General features: G+C 44.7%; 1 protein-coding gene across 1 annotated transcript; it reads left to right on the forward strand.

Moving 5' to 3' along the window:
- The first annotated feature begins 124 nt into the window (after positions 1 to 124).
- On the forward strand, positions 125 to 27,090 carry LOC121853465. Its single transcript, XM_042347608.1, has 7 exons — positions 125 to 216; positions 10,858 to 11,335; positions 12,489 to 12,644; positions 23,273 to 23,403; positions 25,445 to 25,664; positions 26,010 to 26,144; positions 26,587 to 27,090. Exons 2-7 carry the CDS (start codon positions 10,892 to 10,894, stop codon positions 27,088 to 27,090), a joined length of 1,590 nt encoding a protein of 529 aa, XP_042203542.1. The 5' UTR covers positions 125 to 216; positions 10,858 to 10,891.
- The last annotated feature ends 466 nt before the right edge of the window (positions 27,091 to 27,556 follow it).

Raw genomic sequence — 27,556 nt, forward strand, 5'->3', positions numbered from 1 at the left:
TGCACCAATCAAAAATGAATGGGATGTTATTCCTTACAAAGAAAAATAACCTGATTGGTGGACAGTCTCATGGCTGTTTGACGTCATGGAGTCCGAGGTGTTGATTGGTGCTTTCAGGGCGCAGTTGCAGGTGTAAGAAGAGAGAATATTTTTCTCAAGTCACTGGTCAGTCAACAGTGACTTCTTGGCGGTGGCAGAGGAGGGTGGTGCTTGCAGGTGTGTATACTGAGCTCCTTTTGTCGTTCTTGGTCAATTATTATTATTATTATTATTGTTGTAGGTGTTTTTGTCCTATATCTTATATAATTTATTCATTCGCTGTATCTTCTTTTCAGGATTCAAAATTTCTATCACTGTTGTTAATTTAATCTAAGACATCTATTAATCTATTGTGTTTTGAGAGCCTTTACTGTAAGCTAGAGTGAGCTAGTGTGCGGGCTACCGGAGAGTGGCTCATGTCGGGTAAATTCTCTAAAGTTGAAATCATAGGAAGACAATGACGAACAAATGACTTTTTTACTGTCATATTTAAACAAGACATAACCCGAGAAGACAATACTGGGTAAAGTAGTCTCACCACAGAGCAGTTATCCAGAGACACTGTGTTACGGATTATATCAGTAAAATCGCTTCTAAGTTAGCAATAATCGCTTTTCAATCAGTAATCGCTCATTCCTGACTCGTATTTGTGGTATGTTTATAAAGACTTAGAGAATGTAGTGATGAGAACCGTTTCTACATCCTCCTCCTCATCTCCCCCCCCCCTTGTCACCTCCATACGCCTCTTCACCTCCACCCCCTTTGATATCCCTTCCTCTTTGCTCCTACATCCTCTTCCTCCTCGTTCTCTCCTCCTTCACCCCCTCGTCTCTTTCCTTCTTCCTCCACTCCCTCCTTCTCATTCCTCTCTCTACCTTCCTACCCATGAACAGCTCCTCTATCAGTCTCATTACCAACCCTCCCCTAACTCACCACCACCCACTGTCCCCCCCAACCCACCACCACACTGCCCCTCCTCCTAACCCACCACCACCCACTGCCCCTCTTCCTACCCCACCACCACTCACTGCTCCTCTCCAAAATTTACCTACTTTACACCCACCTCCCCACTTTTCTTCCCCCACCCACCCCCACTTTTTCCTCCACCCCCCCCATTTTCAGTTAGGTCACAAGCGACTTTTTAACCTCCCCACTCCCCCCTTCCTTACCCCTGTGGCTCTGCTCCTTAACTTCTTCAGGTTCTTCTACAGGAATAATGTCAGTGAACGCCTTAGTCAGACAATTTCTGAGCGAACTTTTGTCAGTAAACTTCCTTGCCAGTAAACTTCCTTGCCAGTAGAGTTCCCTGTCAGTAAACTTCCTTGTCAGTAAACTTCCTTGTCAGTAAACTTCCTTGTCAGTAAACTCCCTTGTCAGTAAACTTCCTTGTTCGTAAACTTCCTTGTCAGTAAACTTCCTTGTTCGTAAACTTCCTTGTTCGTAAACTTCCTTGTCAGTGAACTTCCTTGTTAGTAACCGTCCTTGATCGTAAACTTCCTTGTTCGTAAACTTCCTTGTCAGTAAACTTCCTTGTTTGTAAACTTCCTTGTCAGTGAACTTCCGTCATTAAACTTCCTTATCGGTAAACTTCCTTGTCAGTAAACTTCCTTGTTAGTGAACTTTCTTGTCAGTAAACTTCCTTGTTAGTGAACTTCCTTGTCAGTGAACTTCCTTGTCAGTAAATTTCCTTGCCCGTAAACTTCCTTGTCAGTAAACTTCCTTGTCAGTAAACTTCCTTGTCAGTAAACTTCCTTGTCAGTAAACTTTGTCAGTAAACTTCCTTGTTCGTAAACTTCCTTGTCAAACTTCCTTGTCAGTAAACTTCCTTGCCCGTAAACTTCCTTGTCAGTAAACTTCCTTGTCAGTCGTAAACTTCCTTGTCAGTAAACTTCCTTGTCAGTAAACTTCCTTGTCAGTAAACTTTGTCAGTAAACTTCCTTGTTCGTAAACTTCCTTGTCAGTAAACTTCCTTGTCAAACTTCCTTGTGAAACTTCCTTGTCAGTGAACTTCCTTGTTAGTAACTTCCTTGTCAGTAAACTTCCTTGTAAACTTCCTTGTTAGTGAACTTTCTTGTCAGTAAACTTCCTTGTCTTCCTTGTCAGTAAACTTCCTTGTTAGTAAACTTCCTTGTCAGTAAACTTCCTTGTTAGTGAACTTTCTTGTCAGTAAACTTCCTTGTTAGTGAACTTCCTTGTCAGTAAAATTCCTTGTCAGTGAACTTCCTTGTTCGTAAACTTCCTTGTCGCTAAACTTCCTTGTCAGTAAACTTCCTTGTTAGTGAACTGTCTTGTCAGTAAACTTCCTTGTTAGTGAACTTCCTTGTTCGTAAACTTCCTTGTCGCTAAACTTCCTTGTCAGTAAACTTCCTTGTTAGTGAACTTCCTTGTCAGTAAACTTCCTTGCCAGTGAACTTCCTTGTTCGTAAACTTCCTTGTTAGTAAACTTCCTTGTCGCTAAACTTCCTTGTCAGTAAACTTCCTTGTTCGTGAACTTTCTTGTCAGTAAACTTATTTGTCAGTGAACTTCCTTGTCAGTAAACTTCCTTGCCAGTAAACTTCCTTGTCTGTAAACTTCCTTGTCAGTAAACTTCCTTGTCAGTAAACTTCCTTGCCAGTAAACTTCCTTGTCAGTAAATTTCCTTGTTCGTGAACTTTCTTGTCAGTGAACTTCCTTGTCTGTGAACTTCCTTGTCTGTAAACTTCCTTGTCAGTGAACTTCCTTGTCAGTAAACTTCCTTGTTAGTGAACTTCCTTGTTAGTAAACTTCCTTGTTAGTAAACTTCCTTGCTCGTAAACTTCCTTGTTAGTGAACTTTCTTGTCAGTGAACTTCCTTGTCAGTAAACTTCCTTGTTAGTAATCTTCCTTGTTAGTGAACTTCCTTGTCTGTGAACTTCCTTGTTAGTGAGCTTCCTTGCTAGTAAACTTCCTTGTTAGTGAACTTCCTTGTCAGTAATCTTCCTTGTTAGTGAACTTCCTTGTTAGTAAACTTCCTTGTTAGTAAACTTCCTTGCTCGTAAACTTCCTTGTTAGTGAACTTTCTTGTCAGTGAACTTCCTTGTCAGTAAACTTCCTTGTTAGTAATCTTCCTTGTTAGTGAACTTCCTTGTTGGTGAACTTCCTTGTTAGTGAACTTCCTTGTCAGTAAACTTCCTTGTTAGTAAACTTCCTTTCCTGAATGAACGCAACGAACCCACCACCACCCACTGCCCCTCCTCCTAACCCACCACCACCAAACCCACCACCACCCACTGCTCCTCCTAACCCACCAACACCCACTGCTCCTCCCACTAACTCACCATCACCCACTGCCCCTCCTCCTAACCCACCACTACCCACTGCCCCTCCTTCTAACTCACCACCACCTACTGCCCCTCCTCCTAACCCACCACTACTCACTGCCCCTCCTTCTAACCCACCAACACCTACTCCCCTCCCCCTCTAGCCCACCACCACCCACTGTCTAATAGTCTCCACCTGAGTGAACGCCGCATTAGACACTCCATGCTCTTCCTCGGTGAACGGGCGTGTCTTCTTCTGGGCGACATTATAAAGGCAGTAGACTAAAGATTTCCCTCCCTAGTGAACGCGATAATAGCCTTAAAAGTGAAGGCAATGAATAAAAAATCATTCTCCAAAATGAAGTTAATATTAAACTCGAAGTGAACAGTAAACACAGAGAACGCGGTATTATCTTTTCATGTGAACGTAATCAACGCTGCAATAATGTATTTTGTGAGTTAACGCAATGAACGCAACATTCTCTTCCGTAAAGACAGTGATATCATCGTGATGTTACGACAATGTTGTAAATGTAACCATAACAATTATACAGTGTGTGTGTGTGGGGATGTGTGTGTGTGTGTGTGTGTGTGTGTTGTGTATGTATGTGTGTGGGGGGAGGGATGTGTGTGTGTGTGTGTGTGGGGGGATGTGTGTGTGTGTGTGTGTGTGTTGGTGTATATATGTTGTGTGTTTGGTGTATGTATGTGTGTGTGTGTGTGTGGGGGAGGTATGTGTGTGTGTGTGTGTGTGTGTGTGTGTGTGTGTGTGTGTGTGTGTGTGTGTGTGTTGGTGTATGTGTGTGCGTGTGGGGGATGTGTGTGTGTGTGTGTGTGTGTGTGTGTGTGTGTGTGTGTGTGTGTGTGTATGTGTGTGTGTGTGTGTGTGTGTTGGTGTATGTATGTGTGTGTGTGTGTGTGTGTGTGTGTGTGTGGCGTATGTAATATGTAATAATGGTTTATTGAAAGAGCTTGGCAGTCAGAAGGCTGAAAATATACAGTTACATATTTGGGAATGGGTTACGAATTACAAATAATATACAAGTAACATAAGTGATACAAATAAGATATATAATAACTAGATGGGGAAAAGCTCAAACTACAGTGCATTTCAACATAGTGACAGTGCAAGAAGTAGTATTTACTGGGAGTGAATACACTGGTTATTACAAGTTATTGATAATTTTTACAATGGTTGGGACTGGGCTGTTCTTATAGCGATCAGTTCGTGCACGTATGGGCTGGATGCGGTTGTGGTGTCGAAAAGCAATTCTCGGGCTAGGGATCTCAGGTGGTAGTAGGAGCCGGTGTCGAGGATGGTGTAGAAGCTTCTTACCAAATTTGCAGATGAGGTCGTGGTGATGCTCAGTGAGAGTCGAAAGAGTCAGTGTGTTGAGCGCTTCTTGATATGTGGAGTAGGAAGAGGAGAGAATAATCTTGCCTGCCCTCTTTTGCACTTTTTCTAGGTGTTTACGTTGTGTGGCATTTAGGGAGGAAGACCAGGTAGGGGAGGCATAGGTGAGCTTGGGAAGTATGAATGTTGTGTAAACACTGAGGAGCTCGGGTGCAGGAACTCCGAGGGACTTGAGTCGGCGGAGGAGGTGGAAACGGAAACTGGGGGATTTGACAACTTCACTGACGTGTGGTTTCCAATTTAGCTTGTTGTCTATGGTGACGCCGAGGAGCTTCGTGGAATCTACAACCTGGAGTGTGTTCGGACCTAAAGTAATGGAAGGAGGTGGGACAATGTCGGAGGAGAGGTTGATGTGCATAACCATGGTCTTGGTATGGTTGATGGTGACTTGGTTGTTGGTGGCCCAGTTTTGGAGACTGTTCAATAAATCCTGAAGGGCGGTATAGTCGGGAGCAGAATTGTTGACGCTGATCCCAATGGTGGAGTCGTCGACATATTTCCAGCGAGCAGAGGTTTCTCTTAGGGCATCATTGATGAGCATAAGGAAGCAGAGTGGTCCCATCTTGGTGCCTTGGGGGACGTCACAGGTGAATGACTGAAAGGTGGAGACAGCCCCTCGGAAGCGTACAGCTTGGCGTCGGTCACTGAGGAAGTCTGTAAGCCATGGTATAAGACTTCTCCGAAGCCCGAGGCCAATAGCTTTGTTGATGATTATATTGTGGTCGACTAGGTCGAATGCTTTAGTGAAATCAATGAAGGCGATAGCTACAGACGTTTTTCTTTTCTCGAGAAGGCGGTATATGTAATCGAGAAAGCTGACAAGACAGTGAGTGGTGGAGGAAGTTTTCATATTGCCAAATTGCTGAGGGTCTACGACTCCTGCAATATCAGCATAAGCCCAGTCGAACACAAAACTTTCACAGATTAGGCTGGGTATTGGGGTGATTGCAATAGGTCGTAGCTGATTTAAGGATTGTGGGCTGGTTGACTTGGGCACTGGTGATACATAAGAGGTCTTCCAGTCAGCTGGGCATCTGGCTTGACTGAGAGAAGCATTGATGATGGAGCATAGGGGTTTAGCAAGCTCCGGGGAGAACTCCTTGAAGAGTTTCATTGGTAAGTCAATGGGGGTGGTAGAGCGTTTTAATTTTAGTTTGTCCAGACGTTTTGCTACTTCAAATTCTTCTACTAAGTCAGTGGGAAAGGGGGCTGGTAGGTAAGCAGGGAGATGGTTGTGTCAAGCCGGGGAGCGTCTGGCATATAGTAGCGAAATGGTTATTTGATTGCTCAGCTGCGTCAACATTAGTGAGATGGCTAAGGAAGGGGAGGGGGTGTGTCTTATTGTTTAGTCCACAGAGTTCTTTAAGCTTACCATACCATTGACTGATGTTGGTCTGCTTCAGGTGTTGTAATTTGGTTGGGTAGTGGGACTTCTTTGCAGTGCGTATTTCGCGGATGACTCGGTTGCGAAGGGACCTGTAGCGGATGTGGTCATTGAGATGAAAGGCTCTGTCTCTCTGTTGCATAAGTCTTTTGATCCGAGGTGTGATCCAGGGCAAGTCAGCTGGGTGAGATCTGACGGATTTCTCGGGGAAGAAGTGGTGGTGAGCTTCTGTGGTGGTGTTGGTATAATTTATCCATTTGGTTTCCACGTGATCCACGCTAAGTACTTCAGTCCAGGGATGGTGAACTATCCACTGCCCGAAGAGGCGCACTGCAGAGTCAGCAATCGGCCTGTAGGTCTTGATGTAGGGTCTCTGTACTTGAGTGGGAGTGGCAGCTGGGGACCAGAGCACTGATAAGTGTGTGCTACACCCGATAGGAGGCATTGGTTGAGGTGGTTGGTACTGGTCCGCTAAGTCAGTTAAGATAAGGTCAAGGGTATTTTGACCGTGTGTGAAGAAGTTCACAACTTGTGATAGTGATAGCTGGTCCTGGATATCAGTGGTGTCAATTTCATTATAATCCCCACATAATACTAACTTGGCACATGGGTACCTAACTCTGAGGTGGTAATGAGATGATTGATAAGAGTGTCTCTGGTGGGTGAGCGAGGCGGATGGTATGCCACACAGATTATGATGGAAGCAGTGTGGCGCGGGTGAGCCCGTGGCACAACACGTACCCATAATGCTTCCACATCTGCTGGGACTTGAACATCCAGGCGTGACGGGCGTAGGTCATCTTGACAGAAGAGGGCAACGCCCCCTCCGCGTCTATGTGAACGAAGGTGATGAAAGAGTTGATATCCCTCAATATGACACGTTTCAGGCACAATTTGCCAAGCCTCACATATGGCAACGACGCTCGCCGCGGCTGACCTGACTGTAGTTGCCAGCTCGTCAAACTTGTTAGCTAGGGAAGTGACGTTGGATAGCAGTAGAGACGGGAGATCATACCATATCCGTGGAACTTCAGTGTAGTGGTACGGTGTGTGTATATGTGTGTGGGTGTGTATGTGTGAGTGTGTGTGTGTGTGTGTGTGTGTGTGTGTGTGTGTGTGTGTGTGTGTGTGGGTGTGTATGTGTGAGTGTATGGGTGTATGTATGTGTGTGGTGTGTGTGTGAGTGTATGGGTGTATGTATGGTGTGTGTGTGTGGGTGTATATGTGTGTGTTGGTGTGGTGTGTGTGTGTGTGTGTGTGTGTGTGTGTGTGTGTGTGTGTGTGGGTGTGTATGTGTGAGGTATGGGTGTATGTATGTGTGTGTGTGGATGTGTGTGTGTGTGTGTGTGTGTGGGTGTGTATATGTGTGTGTGTGGGTGTGTATGTGGTGTGTATGTGTGTGGGGGGGATGTGTATATGTGTGTATGTGTGAGTGTGTGTGTGTGTGTGTGTGTGTGTGGGGTGGGTGTGTATGTGTGTGTGTGGGGTATGTGTGGTGTGTGGGGTGTATGTATGTGTGTGTGTGTGTGTGTGTGTGTGTGGGTGTGTGTGTGTGTGTGTGTGTGGGGTGTGTATGTGTGTGTGTGTGTGTGGGTGTATATGTGTGTGTGTGGGTGTGGTGTGTGGGGGAGGGATGTGTATGTGTGTGGGGGAGGGATGTGTGTATGTGTGTGTGGGTGTGTATGTGTGAGTGTGTGTATGTATGTGTATGTGTGTGTGGGTGTATGTATGTGTATGTGTGTGGGTGTATGTATGTGTGTGTGTGTGTGTGTATGTGTGTGTGGTGTGTGTGTGTGTGTGTGTGTGTGTGTGTGTGTGGGTGTGTATGTGTGTGGGTGTGTGTGTGTGTGTGTGTGTGTGTGGGTGTGGGTGTGTATGTGTGTGTGTGTGTGTGTGGGTGTGTATGTGTGTGTGGGTGGGGGATGTGTGTATATGTGTGTATGTATGTAATAATAATAATAATAATAATTAACGGTTTATTGAAAATGTTCTGCAGCCCGAAGGCTGAAAATATACATTGAACATAAATGACTTATTACATACATTGGTGGTTTAACAAAAGCCTTCATTAGAGAAAGGTAAAGGAACATACAGTGAACATACAGATTAATGTAGGATTGTACGTGTTGAACAGCAAACACGTAGTGTAGTAACTCCCTCCCAGATGGTGTTAGGATGGACCTCACGTGATGCAGTAGTTCCCTCAGATGGTGTTATGAGGGACCTGACGTGGTGTAGTAATTCCCTCGCAGATGGTGTGTGTGTGTGTGTGTGATATAAACATGTTCCTGTATCTCTTCCATAGGCTACTAAAACAATCCACCAACACCTCAAAATTAACTGATCTCTCGTCAGGCCTTAACACCATTCTAAGTTTACCTGACAAAATATTTTCTCCGGTAAGATCGTAACATACGAGTAACTGTAACTCTAACTCTGCCATCAGACAAAAACTTGATTCTATTGCACAAAAAGTCTCACTGGGCCACTAACCTCCTGTGTTTCCTCCCACTCATACTACCTATTAAGAGTACCCACTCCACCCAAGTGCCCTAAGCTCAGTCTATCCCCTGTTAACATACCTGCCTTCATCACTACCATTGATGAGTGGTTTCAGGGTTACACTGTCATCACCACATGCCAACTCTACCTTGATCTGTCCAAACAATGCACTGACCTCCTCCGCCCTGACCCAAAACACCGCCGCCCTAACCGCCAGCCCAGGAGTCAGTGGAATGTTAGCCGTGACCCTCATGTTAAGTCTATCCGAGTATGGCACCGACTAGCAGTCGACCAGTGGAAATCTCCCAGCTCCCCTGACTCTCTACGCTTCCTGATACGCACAAATAAAGAGCTCCAATCTGCCATCACTCTCGCACGAGAGAAGCAATGGTTTGATTTCGCTTCTTCTATTGACCAGTCTACATCTATTAGTGATATATGGCGCACCATTAACCGTGCCCGGAGCACCAACGCCAGGCCCACGCTTCACCCCAGACCTGCTGCCCGTGCCGAGGAGCTCTATCAGACGTGGCAGGAGGCCGCCTCCATCGACGCGCTACCACCCGCTGTACATGACCTCATCATCGCACTGCAAGCACAACGCCGACAGCGCATCTCTGAATACCAAGACCTACCTGCAGACACTGACGTGCCTTTCACACGGTGTGAACTACTAAATGCTGCTAAGCGCGGTCGGTCCACCGTTCCTGGCGATGATGGCGTCACATATGACGTGCTAAATGCCCTTATTGCAACCCCTGGTGATCCCCTCCTTTGTTTATTTAACCTCTCCTATGATACTGGACAGCTGCCTCTCTTCTGGAAGACTGTCACCACCATCCCAGGCCCTAAACCAGGCAGACAAGACGGATATCGTCCAATCTCCCACATCTCCTGCTTCTCAAAGATGATTGAACGCATGATACGCCACTGGAAAATTGAAGCCCATCTGCACCCTGACCTCTATGGGTTTCGTCCCGGAAAGAGTACTGCTCACTGCATCGCTCACTGAACTTTGTAATTACTACATTGAATCAGGGTGCTTGAGGAAATTCTTGCTGTTTATCCAAAATTTGCTAGCCCACACTGATTAGTCTTCATTTAGATGACGTCCAATGTAAATGAACCATTGTCCTGCATGGCAGTAAACAGTGACATCACCCTCATGACTCTGACCTATATATACTGCGAATGAATATGATGTATTTCTTTGTGTACGAACCTCTTTCCTGCATGGCAGTGAACAGCAACATCAACCCACATGAATCTGACCTATATATATACTGATAATAATGAATAAGATCTATTCCTTTGTGTATGAACCTCTGTCCTGCGTGGCAGTGAGAAGTGATACCACCCTCGGTGTCTAACTGAATCATTCAAAATAGGCAAACTGTACTCCAAGCTTTGTCAATAAATTTGTTAAACTAACTAAAACTACTGTAGATTATTACTGCCTAATATTTATACATTATACAGTATATTATAAAATGACACATATCAGCACAAAGTATAAGAGAACCTTTAGTAAATTCTGATCGAAAGTTTATGGTATACTACAGACGGTCTTTCAGCGCCCAAACGCCGACATTTATAACGGGAAGTATGACGAGAAGTGTTGCAAGGTGACTGACTCTTTGACCTCTGGTGGAACTTTGTTGAGACTCGAGCAGGATTGTTTAGAAATTTTTTTTATGTGGTTAACTGAAGATTGGCCCTTAACTAAATTATCTGATGATTAACCACCCTAACGCTAACCTAATTTATCCTAATACTAACCTAAGCAAACCTCAGCACCCTAACGCCAACCTAAACAAACCTAACCTATGCAACGCCAATATAAACTAACTTAATGCTAACCTAATCTAACTTAATGCTAACCTAATCTAACTAATGCTAACATAATCTAACTTAATGCTAACCTAATCTATCTTAATGCTAACCTAATCTAACTAATGCTAACCTAATCTAACTTTTAACCTAACCTACCTAACCAAACTTTACTTATTTCACCTGATGATTAAACATCTTAATGCTACCGAGGAGGTTAGGTTAGTTAGGTTTGGTTAGGTTAGTTTAGGTTTAGTTAGGTTAGATTAACTTAGCGTAAGGTTAGGTTAGATTAATTGGGTTAGGTTAGCTTAACATTTGGGTGTTTACTCCTCAGGGTAAATAAACTAGGGTGCCTAATCTTCAGGTGATTATATATTTAAATGTGTATTTTCGACTCTTTTTACAGGCAAGAGTAGTAAAGGTGTGCGACTGTGACCAACATGAGGAGAAGACAGGTGGTCATCGTACCTGGTCTACTCCTCGTTATCGCCCTCTACCTGTCGTTCCTCAGCATCCATAAATATAACCAGAGTGAGGTCCTCAGTCTAGCCACGATCCTCACTGAGCCGCAGCCCCTGACGCTAGTAAATTCTACACAAGAGAAGGTCAAGTCTGCCGTTGTGCTGAGCCCCAAGACGCCACATACACCTGTTGTCTCGTCTCCAGCTTCTGTAGACGATGAAGTTATGACCATGAAGATATCTAGTCGAAATGAGACGAAAGAGATGAATTTCGTCCCTAGAAACAAGACGAGAAGTGATAAGATGTCTAAAAGGAAGAAGAAGGGGAAGAAGAGGGGGAAGAAGAAGAAGTGGCCGATGAGTCTGGAGCCGTCTAGTGCAGCGATCCTCAGAAGTCTTAATTACTTCAAGTTCCTCCCTCAGGTGAGGTAGGATATACATACACACACTTCCTCCCTGTCTCCCTTCAAGTTAACCAGATTTTATTCTCCCATCTCTCTCTATTCAACTCTCCTTCCACTGCAACTCCCTCAAGACGCTAGCAGCCATCGCCGAGGACACAAGTTGAATTAAATGGTCTTCTAACAAGATTTTGTTAATTACTAAAGCCTTATCAAGCTCACTAATGACATGACTCAACCATCCACACAAGTGACGTTAAATTGTCTCTGTGTTGTCTCTTAGATTATAGACGAATTAGTTCTGCTTGTATTATTATTGTGTATATTATAGAGACACGAGGAGAAACATGGGATTATCACGGGAATAATATATCAACGACAACTTTCTTAATTTATTTCACGTATTAAAAAAAAATGGAAAACACTAATAATTTAATGAAGCAACTCGTAACTACTATATCATTTGCTTCACCAGACGATGTCGCCACTATGCAGAAAGACCTGCATAAGCTGTTCAATTGGTCTCGAGACTGGCAAATGGTGTGTAACATTACGAAATATACGACCCAACACATCGGATACAACACATATTCTGTTTATACCACTTTCCTGGATACTGTTGAAAAGTAGAAAGATCTAGGCGTCGTGATAGATCATTCACTGAAGGCAGCGCAAGTGGGGACAGCAGTGAGGAAAACCGAGATATGGAAATTATAAAGCGTACTGTACCTCCGAATACAAAGACAGGAAAATGCTCCTTCAACTGTATAAATCTCACATACGTCCCAGTCTGGATTACTGTATACATGTATGGAAACCCTACCTCCAAAAAGACCTAACATCCCTAGAATAGGTGCAACACAGAGTTACCAACATGATTCCAGAACTATATCACCATTGTCCAAATAAAATGAGGGCCTTGACTACAGTACCTTCAGACAAGACACAATAGGGCAGAGCTCAATTAGTCCTGACATACTCATAAAAAGACTTGGGATCTTTTTTAATATTTTGGGCTATTTTCATCTCGACGTGCCTAACTTGACTTAACCTATCTAACTTAATCTAACCTAACCTAAAATAAAGTTTCTATATCACCCAATACATTATACCATCCTTAACTATTTATCTAAGACATCCCCAATATAGCTAAACTATATCACTCACACATATAGGATCGCCAGTTCGTGAAGGAGAGGGTGAGGGTAATGGTTGAGAGAGCAAGTCGTGTGGGAGAGGTGTGTAGGTCCTCACTCAGCCACCAAGACACCATCAACACACACTGGATTTGGCAGAGGAACCACACTCCGAGCGTCATCTGGTGTAATGAGGTCAGTGAGTTTTTATTGTTACATTTGTGCTGTAAAACTTTTCCTAATATAAATATAAAGTTGACGAACGTTAGTGTACTGGTGTTGATTTATATTAGTTAATTGTCTTTTGTTTTCCAGTTGTTTAAGGAATGAGTCTGTCAGTGTTGGTGTGTTGGTGAGGTATGTTGGTGTGGTGTGGTGGTGTAGTGTGTTGGTGTAGTGTGATGGTGAGGTGTCTTGGTGTAATAATAATAATAATAATAATAATAATAATAATAATAATAATTAACGGCTTTTTTAACACTATAGCAGCCATAATTTGAAAAGAGACAAACAGTAAGTAGTACAGTATACATGTATAATATATGACACGGAGGAGAGCCATTTAACAAGGACTTTCTGCATAGTTACAGTACAAAAGGGAGATTAGACAAGCAGTAAATACAAAAGTTATCGACAAGTTGGTGATTGTTTTTTTACGAGTTGAAAATGTAGCAATCAGTACAAGGTAGAGTGAGTTGGATGGGTTGCGGTATCCCACTTACTGGTGGCAAGTGGTGGTGGCAAAGATGACGCGACAGCTTTGTTCTAAACTAACAAATGAGGCCACGATGGTGGTCAGAAGACCAGTGTACTGGGTGTCTCTTGATACGTGATGTAGGGAGGGTAGAGAATAGTCTTGCACGCCCTCTTCCGCACTCTCTCTAGGAGTCCTCGTTGTGTAGTACTTAAGGAAGAAGACCACTCAGGGAAAGCATAGGTTAGTTTAGGTTGTATGAATGTTGTGTAAACATTCATTACGTCAGACGCGGGGACTCTGAGGGAGTGAGACGACAGAGTAGGTGGTTTTGATGATAGCTGGAAGATTTGATGGTTGTACTGTTGTGTGCCTTTCAGTTCAGTTTGTTATCTATAGTGACGCCGAGGAGCTTGGTGGAGTTTGCAACCTGGAGTGTGTTGGGGCTCAGTGTGATGAAGGGAGGTGGGACATGGTCGGAGGAGAGGTTGATGTGCATAACTATGGTTCTGATATGGTTGATGGTGACATGGTTGTTGTCGGACTAATTTTGGATACTGTTGAGTGTTTTGGAGGGAGCTGTAATTAGGAGAGGAACCGAGTTGTTCACAGTGATGCCAATGGTGGAATCGTCGACTATTTCTAGCGAGCCTGAGTATCTTTCAGGGCACCGTTGAGCGGATGATGTATCAAAGCGGCCCCATTCTAGTGCCTTGGGGAACGCCGCAGGTGACTGACTGAAAAGTGGAGACAGCCCCTCGGAAATGTAAGGTTGACGTCGGCCGATAAGGAAGCATATGTATGTGTGTGTGTGTGTGTGTGTGTGTGTGTGTGTGTGTGTGTGCGCATAATCTCAGTGATAGCAGCCAGAGGTAGCTCAGGGTCGATTACCCGATGGTAGAGTAAAAGCAGAATGAGGGTCGCGGAGCTACTTTCCGTTATGCAATTATCATTCAGGTGACATGCTGGCTCCGGGCTGCCCGTCGGTTCATTCGTCCACGTTAAGAACAAACGAAAATAACGTAAGGGGTCATTCACCGACGGGAGAATTACATCAAAGATAATACGAGGATAACTTAGGTAAGTTATTCTTCGTATTATTTTTTTAATTTCTGTCTTTTTATACATCTCTCTCTCTCTCTCTCTCTCTCTCTCTCTCTCTCTCTCTCTCTCAGTATATTGTCTGATAGGGTATACAATAAACTCAGTCCATACACACTGTATTGCACATATAATACATTTTCAGGGTAACTGAGTTAAAGTGCCAATTTCAGTTTATTCTGATTTTTGTTCTCGTAAATTCAAATGATGTGTACAGGTATGTAAAGCAAATATGTAGATAAACGTAGTGCAAACTACCTAACCTAACCTGACCAAACTGTGAGTGAATAACATCAGTACTAACTTAATGTAACTTAAGCTAATCTAACGAAACTTAACTTATCCTTACCTAACTTAATCTAATCTACCTCTACCCAACTCAGCCTAACCTAACGAAATTTATCCCGTACCTATCCTAACCTAATCTAACTTATTCTAATCTATCTTTACCTAACCAAACACAACCTAACCTAACCAAACACAACCGAACCAAACACAACCTAAATTAACCTACGAACACTCCTGATGCCTTGATAGCCATACCGTTATATTTGATTAGACAACGGTATTTTCGTCCCTATGTGATCGTCACGCCCTCTGGCTATGACACTCATTTGTGTGTCCGAGGTCCAGTAGAGACAGAGTAGCCTACTGTACTTAAGGGACCCACACGCCTACAGTATTTTATGTGAGGCGTCTAAAGAGTTTCGCGAACTGAATATATTATAGAAAGTTGGAACCACAAGTGTTATTTTAGTTTTTATTATAATCACCCTTGATTTTAATAAACTTGCTTGTCTTGTCCTTCAAACTCACTATGTCAGTCTTAAAGAAGTCTTCGTATACTGCCCCCTCTTAACCTCGTCTCAGTAGCCTCCTTCTCCGTTTTATCATCCTCAAAATAGCGCTCTCTTAGGTGTGAGTTTAGGCTTAGAAACGGATCTTAGTTACAGGGGTCGGAGCTCGGGAGTGTAGAGGGTGGTGGAGTTATCCCAGACTACACACGTGAAGAAACATGTGTGTGGTGCGGATCCGTGGAGCAGCAGCCAATGGCCAATGCCTTTAATCTATGCAACATTCACAAAATACGGATTATATTAAATATGTAAAAATAATTTAAATAGATACCCAAACATTCAAATTTGTTACCCAAACATTCAAATTTGTTACCCAAACACTGTGAACTCTGCCGTAATTTACAGAACTGTTCCACCGCCGCTGGTACCGGGTACAGTAATGTATAGCAACACGATCTGCATAGTGTATGGGTGTATGGCACGAATATCTCTCCCTTTCACTCTCTCTGTGAATATTTTAGTATTCACCTTCCATTTACAGCGCCACACAAGCATGACCAAACAACCCATGCCCTGTCAGCCTAGCGTAACAAACTATTCTCACAAGAACAGAGGTCGTTAAACTGGGAGGAATCCCCCACCCCCTCTCTCTCTCTCTCTCTCTCTCTCTCTCCCGCAGGTTTAGAAATTTGTTGAAAAACATAAAATACGGTTTATCTGTTTCACGCTGTGTTTCTTGTAGTAAAAAATAACATGACTCGTGTTTGATATGACTGAGGAAACATTCATGTCACATTAGTTTGAAGGAGTTTATTGTACTTGAAGTGACTTAGAAATATTCATAACTGTTATAACACGCTGGAGGGGAAGGATAGCATGACATCAGTGCAACAATCATTTCACTTTGGATAGCAATTGAACTCGGTTGAGGAAATCCCAACTATTCAGTGCAATGATTGAGATTGCATGGGAGAGTAATCCATGTGTGATGTTAACGCGCAATCTTTTGCTGTCGCTCTGACGTGCTGAAGGCACTACAACGAAAGAGAGAATTCTAATCTATTTCTACCTGTTGCCAATACAAATTATTATATTTTACTCCTGTTGTTTGGGGGAGAACGAACCAAGATCTTTTGTTGTCCGTGATGGGAATAATGGACATGAGACGGGGTTCCTGTGATGGCCGTGAACACGTAACGTCAAGAAACGTCACACAGGAAGGGCGGCTGCTACATCGCTCTCTCTCTCTCTCTCTCTCTCTCTCTCTCTCTCTCTCTCTCTCTCTCTCTCTCTCAAGTAGACACAGTAAGAGACAAACATACAGACAGACAAACTGAGAAGCGAGAACAAGAAAAATACAGGATAAAAAGACGCACAAAAGAAAATTCGAGACAAAAACATAAACAAATAAATAAAAGGATAGCTAGTCACATCATACGGACGCACTAAGAGATGACTGGGCCATTCTCCAGTACATCCTCAACACAGCAGTAAGGGGGCTATCATAAACCTAACCCAACCAGTCTTAACCTCTAACGCCTTCAGTTTGGGGGGGGAGGAAAAACTGGTAATAGTATAGGAATGTGTGCGTGTGTGCGTGTGTGTGCGTGTGTGTGTGTGTGGAGATCCGGTCTGAGCTTAATACATACAGGTGAGAAAGCCGGCACAAGCATACACCTCTCTCTCTCTCTCTCTCTCTCTCTCTGTGTGTGTGTGTAGGGGGAGCGGAGTGTTTATGTGTGAGGGGAGAGGGGAGTGTCGGCAGTATATTTATAAGAGAGGGGGAAGGGCGGGCGTCAGGTGCATGTCTGTCGGAAGGGATGTGGGGGTGTCATGTGTGAAGGGGGAGGAGGAACAGAGAAACCGCTATCTGGAAAATTTTCTTCCACCCAGCTATCAATTTCCTCACCCACCCACCCACTCACCCTTCTTAACCAGTGTGCTATTTCCCTCCCACCCTCACCCTCCTGCACCGACCGACCTAAAATAATGAACTTAACCTCCTCATTTCACTTCCTCCTTCCACATCCCCACACCTCCCTCATTCCCCTCCCTACTTACACCTCACCTTAGAGAGCAACTGGCAACACAAACGATAAAAACACGACTGACTGCTGATACTTAACAAAGACCAGACGCCACAACGGTAAGAAAGAACAGTTACAATTACAAAACCGGAATAATGATTTTAAAAGATTCCTCCACGATAATACTTTATACTCGTCCGTAAGTAAGAATCATTTGGACAGTTAAAGATTTTTTTTTATTCGTAAGGTTTCGGTGAACTCACTGAAGTACAGAAAATGTAATAGAGAAGAAATGACGAGGAAGCAAAAGGAAGAATAGAAGGAAGAAAAAAATAAAAAATAATCATCAGAAGATGAAGAGATGAAGAAGTAAAAGAGAAATAGAATTATAACTAAAAGAAAAAGAGAAAACCAGGAAGCAAAATAACAAACGATAAGGCAGAAGAATGAGACAAAATACCTGGGTGTGTATGTAACTCACACACGTTGTCAGATCCCTGAAGTCCACTATCTTCAAGACATATGCTTTTGGCGTCTCGCTCCCCTCTCTACCATGTGCAGGGGTTCCCTTGGTGCCACCATCCCTGTACTTCTCACCATATACAAGTCCTTTGTCCGTTCCTGTGTCGACTACGCCGCCCCTGCCCTCGTCAACATCAGAACATCAGTCGGACTGCTGTCAACCGTCTCGAAGTTATCCAGAGGAAAGCTGCTCGTATCATCCTTCGGGCTCCTCAGTGGACACGCTCTACTTCTCTATATACCGAACTTGGTCTTATCCCCCTTACAGGATCGTGTCCAGGAGTTTTACCTAAAAACTACCGTTTCCATTCTACGGGATCCTCGGGGCAACTATGTCCAAGCCAACTTGACTCCTGCTGTCCGAGGCCAACCTCCATCTAGAAAACAGTGGCGAGGGTCACTCATCCGAGCCCTTCAGGAACACGACCTCCTACCTGATATTGTTGTTACCCCTGCTGTTGGTTCGTCTCCTTCTCCCTGGCTGGATTTTCAACCTGAAGTGATTGCCCTCGGTGGACCGCTCCCGAAATCCCACGTGAAGCCTGTTATTCTCTGCAAATACCACCTCTCCAGGATCGCCCACTGGTCCCCAGGTAGGATCGTCCTCTACACTGATGGCTCTGTTGACCCCGCTACAGGTCGGGCAGGGGCTGGTGTCTACATCTCCCGTCCTGATGCCCCTGAGCCTATCAAACTCTCTCTCAGAGTTTGTGACGGGGCATCCTCCACTCAGGCTGAACTAATAGCCCTTCTCGCTGAGGAAGAAGCAGATGGTTTCTGCCCCTTGCTTATCTGCTGCGATTCCAGGTCTGCTCTCGACGGGATCACATTTGGATCAGGGGAAAATAAGGACCTCATCCTCCGAATACGAGGGTTAACATCCACACTTCAGGATGCAGGCCGTCCTGTGACATTTCTATGGATACCCAGTCAAGTCGGTATCTTGGGGAATGAGGCAGCAGATGGCCTTGCCAAGACTGGCTGCAACAAGGCCACACCTGACTACGTTGTTCCTCGAACACTTTTACAGCTTAGGACCCAAATTCGCCGCAAACAGAGAGAAGCCCTGGAAGCAGCCATCCCACCTGGTACGATGTCCTCCGTAAACTTCCTGACCTCTCGTATGTCTAAGGGAAAGGGTCGCGGAAAAGAGACGTGATTGCTGCCCGTATCATCATTGGGTATGAATTTGCTTGGGAAGATTGGTATCCCCGCATCCCCTGAGCAACACTCTTGTGCATTATGCAGAAGACTCGACAGCAGCACCCTTATCCACTACCTCCTAAGATGTCCCCACACACAACGCTTCCGTGACGCCTGCTGGACCACCACTCCACGACCCCCTGACGGAGACACGATGATCCTCCCCATACTGGCCAGATACTATGTAAACAATATTGATAATGTGTTAAAGGAATATCCTTCTTTCCTTAGGCTTTAGTAAGCCCCTTTACAATATTTATACTGTATATACTTGTGACACTTGCCAGATGCTTCTGGTGTTATTGTACAGGGGTACCTAGTGACAGCACTTGAGCACTAGGATCCCGCTTCCTCTATCAAGGAATAAACCATTGAAATTGAATTGAAGGCAGATGTTTACGTAAGCTTGTCACGCAAAGGTCGACCTAACAATAGGATGTAAACAAAGGGAGCGGTAGTGTAAAGCAGATGACTAGCGGAAACAGCAACAACGGCAGGGGTGATAATTTTTCTGTTTTTATGGCGTATATATCAGTTTTTTCTATAGTTATATAGTCATTTGCTTATGGATAATCTTTACACGGTAGAAATTTAAAATGCGTGGTTTGGATCACTACTTTCGTCAACGTTAAACTTCCCGAATAATTTTCCAAGATATGGAGTTGAATTGTTTACCTTACGACTGGTAGTGGGACACAGTTATTAATGAACAATACGTGTAGCTATGAACCTTGTGAGTGTGTGTGAAGATTAGCGCAAATTTACTTCATCTTATGACTAACCACCCTGACACTAACCTAACCCCCAGGTAGAAGTAATGTTTAATTATTCATCAGGTGAGTTAAGCTGGATGGGGTACAGTACAGCTCATCTTCATCGTCGTGTGAGAGATATATTATTCTGTTTATTATGTATCAAATGTACAGTACGTAAACAAGCAACTACCATGATGTAGGCAAGGTGGAGCGACCCAGGTAGTAACGGCGTAAACAACATTCCCCAGAAGGTACTACGTGACTTCACTAAGAACGTTCAAACGGAGATAAGACTCCCTTCTTCCCCCACCTTAACTAGCCAGGGCCATTCTCCCCCTACCTTAGCTAGACAGGGCCCTTCTCCCCTTACCTTAACTCGCCAGGGCCCTTCCCCCTTACCTTAACTATACAAAGCTGAGAAGAAATCATAAAAAAAAAAAAATAATAGTTAGAAATGAATACAGATAATTATTATTTTTTCATTGAGTTCCGAAGAATAATTCGAATGGTATTGCCTGATTACTAGTTACTGGGGTATTATGTTGAGTCGCTCGTGCTTTGGTTATCGTGTGGTGGCGGGCCTGGCAATGGGCCAAACTCCCCAGTGCTTGTTGCGAAGCTCGGTGCGGTGGTGCCGTTAACCTCCTCCTTCCCTCCCCCTCTTTTTTTTTTCCTCCCCATGTCACCCATTAACCTTTCCTCCCTCCTGCTAATCTGCCTTCTTCATCTTTTTCTCCTTGTATTTATGTCTCTCCCCCTTTCTACTCTTGTACATCCTTCATCCTCTTATTTTTCCTTCCTTTCCACCTCCCTCATCACCTCATCTCTCCTCCTTCTCATATCACTCCCCACCTCTCTCGACAATACCCCAACGGTCCTTGCATCCTTAACATGTCCTTAGTTACAAGTTTGGTTGTCCTACCGTCAAACTCTCACGTGACGTTCCTTGTATCACATCACTGAGGATTATGCTTGTCTGACGTCTATCGGAAATCAACTTAATTTGACGCGTTTGTTGTGATGGTGTGAGTGGTGTGATGGTGATGGTGTGAGTGGTGTGAGTGGTGTGAGTGGTGTGAGTGGTGTGATGGTGATGGTGTGAGTGGTGTGATGGTGATGGTGTGAGTGGTGTGATGGTGTGATAGTGTGAGTTGTGTGATGGTGTGAGTGGTGTGATGGTGCGAGTGGTGTGATGGTGTGAGTGATGTGATAGTGTGAGTGGTGTGATTGATGTGAGTGATGTGATAGTGTGTGTGGTGTGATTGATGTGAGTGTGTGTGTGTGTGTGTGTGTGTGTAGGAGCATCGAGGCTATTATTATCCATGTACAGCTATGCTGGACTGGCCTGACTGGTGGCCATGTTACCCGCATAGACGACGGTAGACAGCCAAAGCAGCTACTTTACACTCACTTAACGAATAGTAAATGTAACGCTGGCGGGCAACTGAAAAGGTATAAGGATAGTCTTAAGACAAACCTGAAAAAGTGCCAAATTGACCTCCTCACCTGGGAGACGATCACTCCACACCGTAATGCTTGGAGGAGCACCACACGAGAAGGTGTCAATAATTTAAAGTTAGCCCGACTGCATACCGAGGCAGACAAGCGCCAACGCCGGAAAGATACTGCTGCCACCCCTCCCGCACTAGATGTAGCCCTCCACTAGTGCAATTTCCGTGGATAACCCTACCGGCCCCGTATCGGCCTCTCGAGTCACCTCAGAGCTCACCAACGAAGGTGACATCCTTAACTCATATCATTGTATCAGAGCTGGATGATCGTCATACTCGATTCCGAGTGACAGCAAAGTAGTAGTGGGTAAGATGGTTTGAGTGGTGTGATGATGTGAGTGGTGTTATGGTTTGAGTGGTGTGGTGTGATGTAAGTGGTGTTATGGTTTGAGTGGTGTGATAGTGTTAGTGGTGTGGTGGTACGAGTGGTGTGATGGTGTGAGTGGTGTGGTGGTATGAGTGGTGTGGTGGTGATGAGTGGTGTGATGGTGTGAGTGGTGTGGTGGTACGAGTGGTGTGATGGTGTGAGTGGTGTGATGGTGTGGTGGTACGAGTGGTGTGGTGGTGTGGTGGTGTGAGTGGTGTGGTGTGAGTGGTGTGGTGCACGAGGTGTGGTGGTGTGATGGTGGTGTGGAGTGTGGTGGTGGGTGGTGTGATGTGGGGTGTGGTGGTGATGGTGTGTGGTGGATGGTGTGTGGGTGGTGGTGTGGTGGTGGTGTGTGGTGTGAGGGTGGTGGTGTGTGGTGTGTGGGGTGTGTGGAGTGGTGTGGAGGAGGGTGGAGTGGTGGTGTGGTGGTGTGTGGTGGGTGTGATGGTGTGATGGTGGATGGTGATGGTGTGATGGGTGAGGGTGATGGTGTGAGTGGTGTGGTGTGAGTGGTGTGGAGGGTGTGGGAGGGTGTGGTGGTGTGATGGTGTGATGGGTGTGATGGTGGTGGTGGAGGGGTGGTGGTGTGATGGTGTGGTGGTGTGGTGTGATGGTGTGGTGGTGTGGTGGTGTGACAGGAGTGGTGGATGGTGTGGAGTGGGGATGGTGAGGTGTGATGGTGTGTGATGGTGTGTGAGTGGTGTGATGGTGTGATGGTGGGTGTGATGGGTGTGAGCGTGAGGGTGTGATGGTGTGAGTGGTGTGATGGTGTGAGTGGTGTGTGATGGTGTGAGGAGGGTGTGGTGGTGTGATGGTGTGAGTGGTGTGGTGATGGTGAGTGGTGTGGTGTGATGGTGTGAGTGGTGTGGAGATGGTGGAGGTGTGGATGGTGGTGGTGTGATGTGCGGTGGTGTGGTGGTGTGGGGTGTGTGGTGAGGGAGGGTGGATGTGTGTGGTGTGGGTGTGTGATGTGGTGGGTGTGGTGTGGTGTGAGTGGTGTGGTGGTGTGCGGGTGGGCGGTGGTGTGAGGTGTGAGTGTGTGAGTGGTGTGATGGTGTGAGGGTGGGTGATGGTGTGATGGTGTGAGTGGTGTGGTGTGATGGTGTGGTGGTGTGGTGAGATGGTGGTGGAGTTGTGTGAGTGGTGTGGTGGGGTGATGGGTGTGTGTGAGTGGGTGGGTGGTGTGTGAGTGGTGTGGTGGTGTGGGTGGCGTGGGTGTGATGGTGTGATGGTGTGAGTGGTGTCGTGGTGAGTGTGTGGTGTGGTGTGGTGATGGTGTGGGTAGTGGTGTGGGTGGTGTCAAGTCGTGTGAGTGGTGTGATGGTGTGAGTGGAGTGGTGTGGTGTGGTGGTGTGAGTGGTGTGGGTGTGGTGTGGTGGGTGGGTGGTGGTGGTGTGTGGGTGGTGGTGTGAGTGGTTCTGTGTGAGTGGTGGTGGTGGTGTGTGTAAAGGTAAACTGAGTGTGTAACTTTTTCGCTTTTTCGGGATTAGCTGACTGAGCATTGGTCACGACCCACACTGGGACTTTGAACAATAACACAATAACAACGCAACAGCAACAGCAACACAACATAAAACAACAACATAATAATAATAATAATAATACTAATAATAATAATAATATATATATATATATATATATATATATATATATATATATATATATATATATATATATATATATATATATATATATATATATATATATCTCGAGTGAGAAACGATATATCTATGTTGTGTTGTCAAAAAGAAACAATTGAGAGCCTGTAATTGTGTATAAGTGAAGCACACACACACACACACTACTTACTGTATGGACTAAAGCTGTTATACCGTCTATATCACAGCCTGAAGAAGTAGCTCCCCTTCACACGCCCTCAGGGAAGAAACACCACAGAGCCCCTTCTTCTGCCCCGGAGAAGGCTGACGTGTTCCAGCACAGCCTCAGAGTCATCGTTGTCAACCATCCATTCGTCAAGTGAGTGCTCTAGAGATCATCATCCTCGTCGGCTACTATCTCTCTCTTTGTCTGTCTGTCTGTTTCTATCTGTCTGTTTCTCTCTCTCTCACTCTTTATATGTCTGTCTCTTACTCCCTCTCTGTTTCTGTCTGTCTGTCACCAATGACCACCAGACCCCACCGTGCACATAACCCCTCCCTTTATCCTATTCCGGTGTGTGTGATTGTTCCAGACTCTAATTATTCCAGTGTGTAATTATTCCAGTGTGTAATAGTTCCAGACTGTAACTGTCCCAGTGTGTAATTGTTCCAGACTGTAATTGTCCCAGTGTGTAATTGTTCCAGACTGTAATTGTTCCAGTGTGTAATTATTCCAGTGTGTAATAGTTCCAGACTGTAACTGTCCCAGTGTGTAATTGTTCCAGACTGTAATTGTCCCAGTGTGTAATTGTCCCAGTGTGTAATTGTTCCAGTGTGTAATAGTTCCAGACTGTAATTGTCCCAGTGTGTAATTGTTCCAGACTGTAATTGTTCCAGTGTGTAATTGTTCCAGTGTGTAATTGTTCCAGTGTGTAATTGTCCCAGTGTGTAATTGTTCCAGTGTGTAATAGTTCCAGACTGTAATTGTCCCAGTGTGTAATTGTTCAAGACTGTAATTGTTCCAGACTGTAATTGTTCCAGACTGTAATTGTTCCAGTGTGTAATTGTTCCAGTGTGTAATAGTTCCAGTGTGTAATAGTTCAGTGTGTAATTGTTCCAGACTGTAATTGTTCCAGACTGTAATTGTTCCAGTGTGTAATTGTTCCAGTGTGTAATTGTTCCAGTGTGTAATAGTTCAGTGTGTAATTGTCCCAGTGTGTAATTGTTCCAGACTGTAATTGTTCCAGTGTGTAATTGTTCCAGTGTGTAAAAGTTCCAGTGTGTAATTGTTCCAGTGTGTAATTGTCCCAGTGTGTAATTGTTCCAGTGTGTAATAGTTCAGTGTGTAATTGTTCCAGACTGTAATTGTTCCAGTGTAATTGTTCCAGTGTGTAAAAGTTCCAGTGTGTAATTGTTCCAGTGTGTAATTGTTCCAGTGTGTATTGTTCCAGTGTGTATTGTTCCAGACTGTAATTGTTCCAGACTGTAATTGTTCCAGTGTGTAATTGTTCCAGTGTGTAATAGTTCAGTGTAATTGTCCCAGTGTAATTGTTCCAGACTGTAATTGTTCCAGTGTGTAATTGTTCCAGACTGTAATTGTTCCAGTGTGTAATTGTTCCAGTGTATTGTTCCAGTGTAATTGTCCCAGTGTGTAATTGTTCCAGACTGTATTGTTCCAGTGTGTAATTGTTCCAGTGTGTAAAAGTTCCAGTGTGTAATTGTTCCAGTGTGTAATATTTCTTTTGTGTAATTCCGGTAATACTAATATAGAGTAATATTAACATAAGTTATATTTCAAATCACAAATATTAAGACAATTTCGTAACATAAAAGACATTCAGTCTTGTAGGGAATGGGAGGGAGGAGAGAAGGGAGTGGAGGTTGAAGGGAGGAGGAAGGAAGGAGTGGAGGGTTGAAGGAGTGGAGGTGGGGAGAGGAAGGAGTGGGAGGTTGAAGGAGGGGAGGTTGGAAGGGAGGAGGGTTGAAGGGGAGTGGGGAGGGTTGAAGGAGGGGAGGTGGGGAGAGGGAAGGGAGTGGGGGGTTGGAGGGAAGGGAGGTTGGAGAGGGAAGGGAGGGTTGAGAGGGAAGGAGGGAGGTGGGAGAGGGAAGGGGAAGGAAGGGAGGGGAGGATGGGAGAGGGAAGGGGAGGGGGATGAGGGAAGAGGCAGGAGAGAGGGGAGGGGAGAGGAGAAGGGGAAGAGGGAAGGGGAGTGGAGGGGAGGAGGAGGGGGAAGAAGGAATGAGAGAGGAAATAAAGTAAATGAAAGAAGGATTACAGAAAATAAAAAAAAGAACAAACAAAACCAACGTAGGAAAAAAATAAGGAATTAAAGAAAAAAGAATGGGAAAGAATTAAAAAAAAATACCATCAAATATGGATTTATTAAGTGAATATAATTGTTTTGTTTACTCTACCACAGGCTCTTGTCACTATACCGGGATAAGATCGGTACGGAGGAACCAGTCGAACCCAAATACCGAAACCTAAGGGAAAGAATCATGTCTTCAGTGTATCAGTCCTCCTCTTCTTCCTGGTCGTCACCCTCCTCCCTCTCCTCCTTCCCTACCTTCCCAGAGTTCGTGCAGTACGTCATCGACTCCATCAACAACGTCACCTCCGTCAAGGAATGGAGACAGAGTGTTAGTTTTTTGTCCATTATCTGCTGTGTATGCCTGCTGTCTGCCTGCCATGTCTGTCTGCTGTGTGTCTGTCTGCTGTGTGTCTGCTGTGTCTGTCTGCTATGTTCCCTGCTGTGTCCACTCCAGCTTGTACACTTTCCAGATGGCAACAGTGTGGTGTACCTGATCAAAATCTTTCTTAAAGTTGATTAGATAAATACAGTACTGTAGAGGACCTTTTAGTTTGGTTGTCATCCTGACTTCACTAGCTCTCATGTTAAGTAATTACTGTAGTGTCATCCTAGCCCCTCAATTTAATTTTTCATCTCACAGGTGTTCGGTGCCCAAATAACTCTCTTCCCCCAGGTGAAGTGTTTGATGCCATACTGGGCTGAGTGTGGAGTGTGTGCCAACGACTTCAACATCATTATCAAAGCAGAGACGATGACGGAGGATGAGCAATTCTTCCTGACTGTAGCTGACCTCGGACATTCCAATATGGTCATTATTTCAGTTGATTAAGTTTCTGTCTTGTTTATTGCTGGACAGTCACCATATTTTGAACAGCAATGTACAGTTGAGAGGAAACCCATACATTTTGTTTTAATAAATTAAAGCCAAGTAGCGACCATACTGGTGTTATTGTCTAAACTATTCACCGAAGTGTCGCGCCTAGGTCAACATTGTCCCAACACCACACCTAGCATACTGCCCTACACTGACCTAGCACCACAACCAGCTCACAGTGCCTCAACACAACACCCAGCTTAATCTGTCACTAAAAGCTTAATATATATCCTTACAAGCTTAAAATATACCTGTACAGAATATTCCCAAAAATGTTAATATTTAGGTGGTAAATGTTGATTGAGACATAATCATTTAAGATTATATAAAATATGAGAAATTAAATGACACTGTATTGTATTTTGCTTACTGATAGGAGGTGGTCAAGCAACAAGAAGAGGTCAAGGTGCAGCAACAGGAGGTGGTCGAGGGGCAACAGGAGGTGTCGAGGGGCAGCAACAGGAGGTGGTCGAGGGGCAGGAACAGGAGGTGGTCGAGGGGCAGCAACAGGAGGTGGTCAGGGCAGCAACAGGAGGTGGTCGAGGGGCAGCAACAGGAGGTCGAGGGGCAGCAACAGGAGGTGGTCGAGGGGCAGCAACAGGAGGTGGTCGAGGGGCAGCAACAGGAGGTGGTCGAGGGGCAGCAACAGGAGGTGGTCAAGGGGCAGCAACAGGAGGTGGTCGAGGGACAGCAACAGAAGGAGTCATCAGCAGCAGCAGCAGCAGTCAAGAGGAAGGAGTCACCGTGGGAGGAAGTTACGAGGTACTACAGCCAGCTGACCCGCCACCAGATGACAGAGCTCCACCAGCGGTATAAGCTCGATTTTGATCTCTTTGGTTATGAGATTGATGCTTATCTCGCCTGGCCAGAGATGGACTGACTAGCGGCCAAGACTACACAGTGTAGCTAGGTGAACTAACAACGTGACAAGAAGAAGATAATGGAACGTGACACCAATACAAAGTAATTATGACACAAAAGATATGACATGACACCAGTACAAACTAATTATGACACAAAAGATGTGACATGACACCAGTACAAACTAATTATGACACAAAAGATATGACAACACCAGTACAAACTAATTATGACACAAAAGATATGACATAACACCAGTACAAACTAATTATGACACAAAAGATATGACGACACCAGTACAAACTAATTATGACACAAAAGATATGACATAACACCAGTACAAACTAATTATGACACAAAAGATATGACATGACACCAGTACAAACTAATTATGACACAAAAGATATGACACGACACCTGTATGTACACAGCGAAAGGTTATGAAGAAACTTATCTTTGAGTTTACTATAGTGTACAGTAGAGAT

This window comes from Homarus americanus, unplaced genomic scaffold (genome assembly GCF_018991925.1).
Source record: "Homarus americanus isolate GMGI-L3 unplaced genomic scaffold, GMGI_Hamer_2.0 scaffold4896, whole genome shotgun sequence".
In the NCBI taxonomy this organism is placed as follows: domain Eukaryota; kingdom Metazoa; phylum Arthropoda; class Malacostraca; order Decapoda; family Nephropidae; genus Homarus; species Homarus americanus.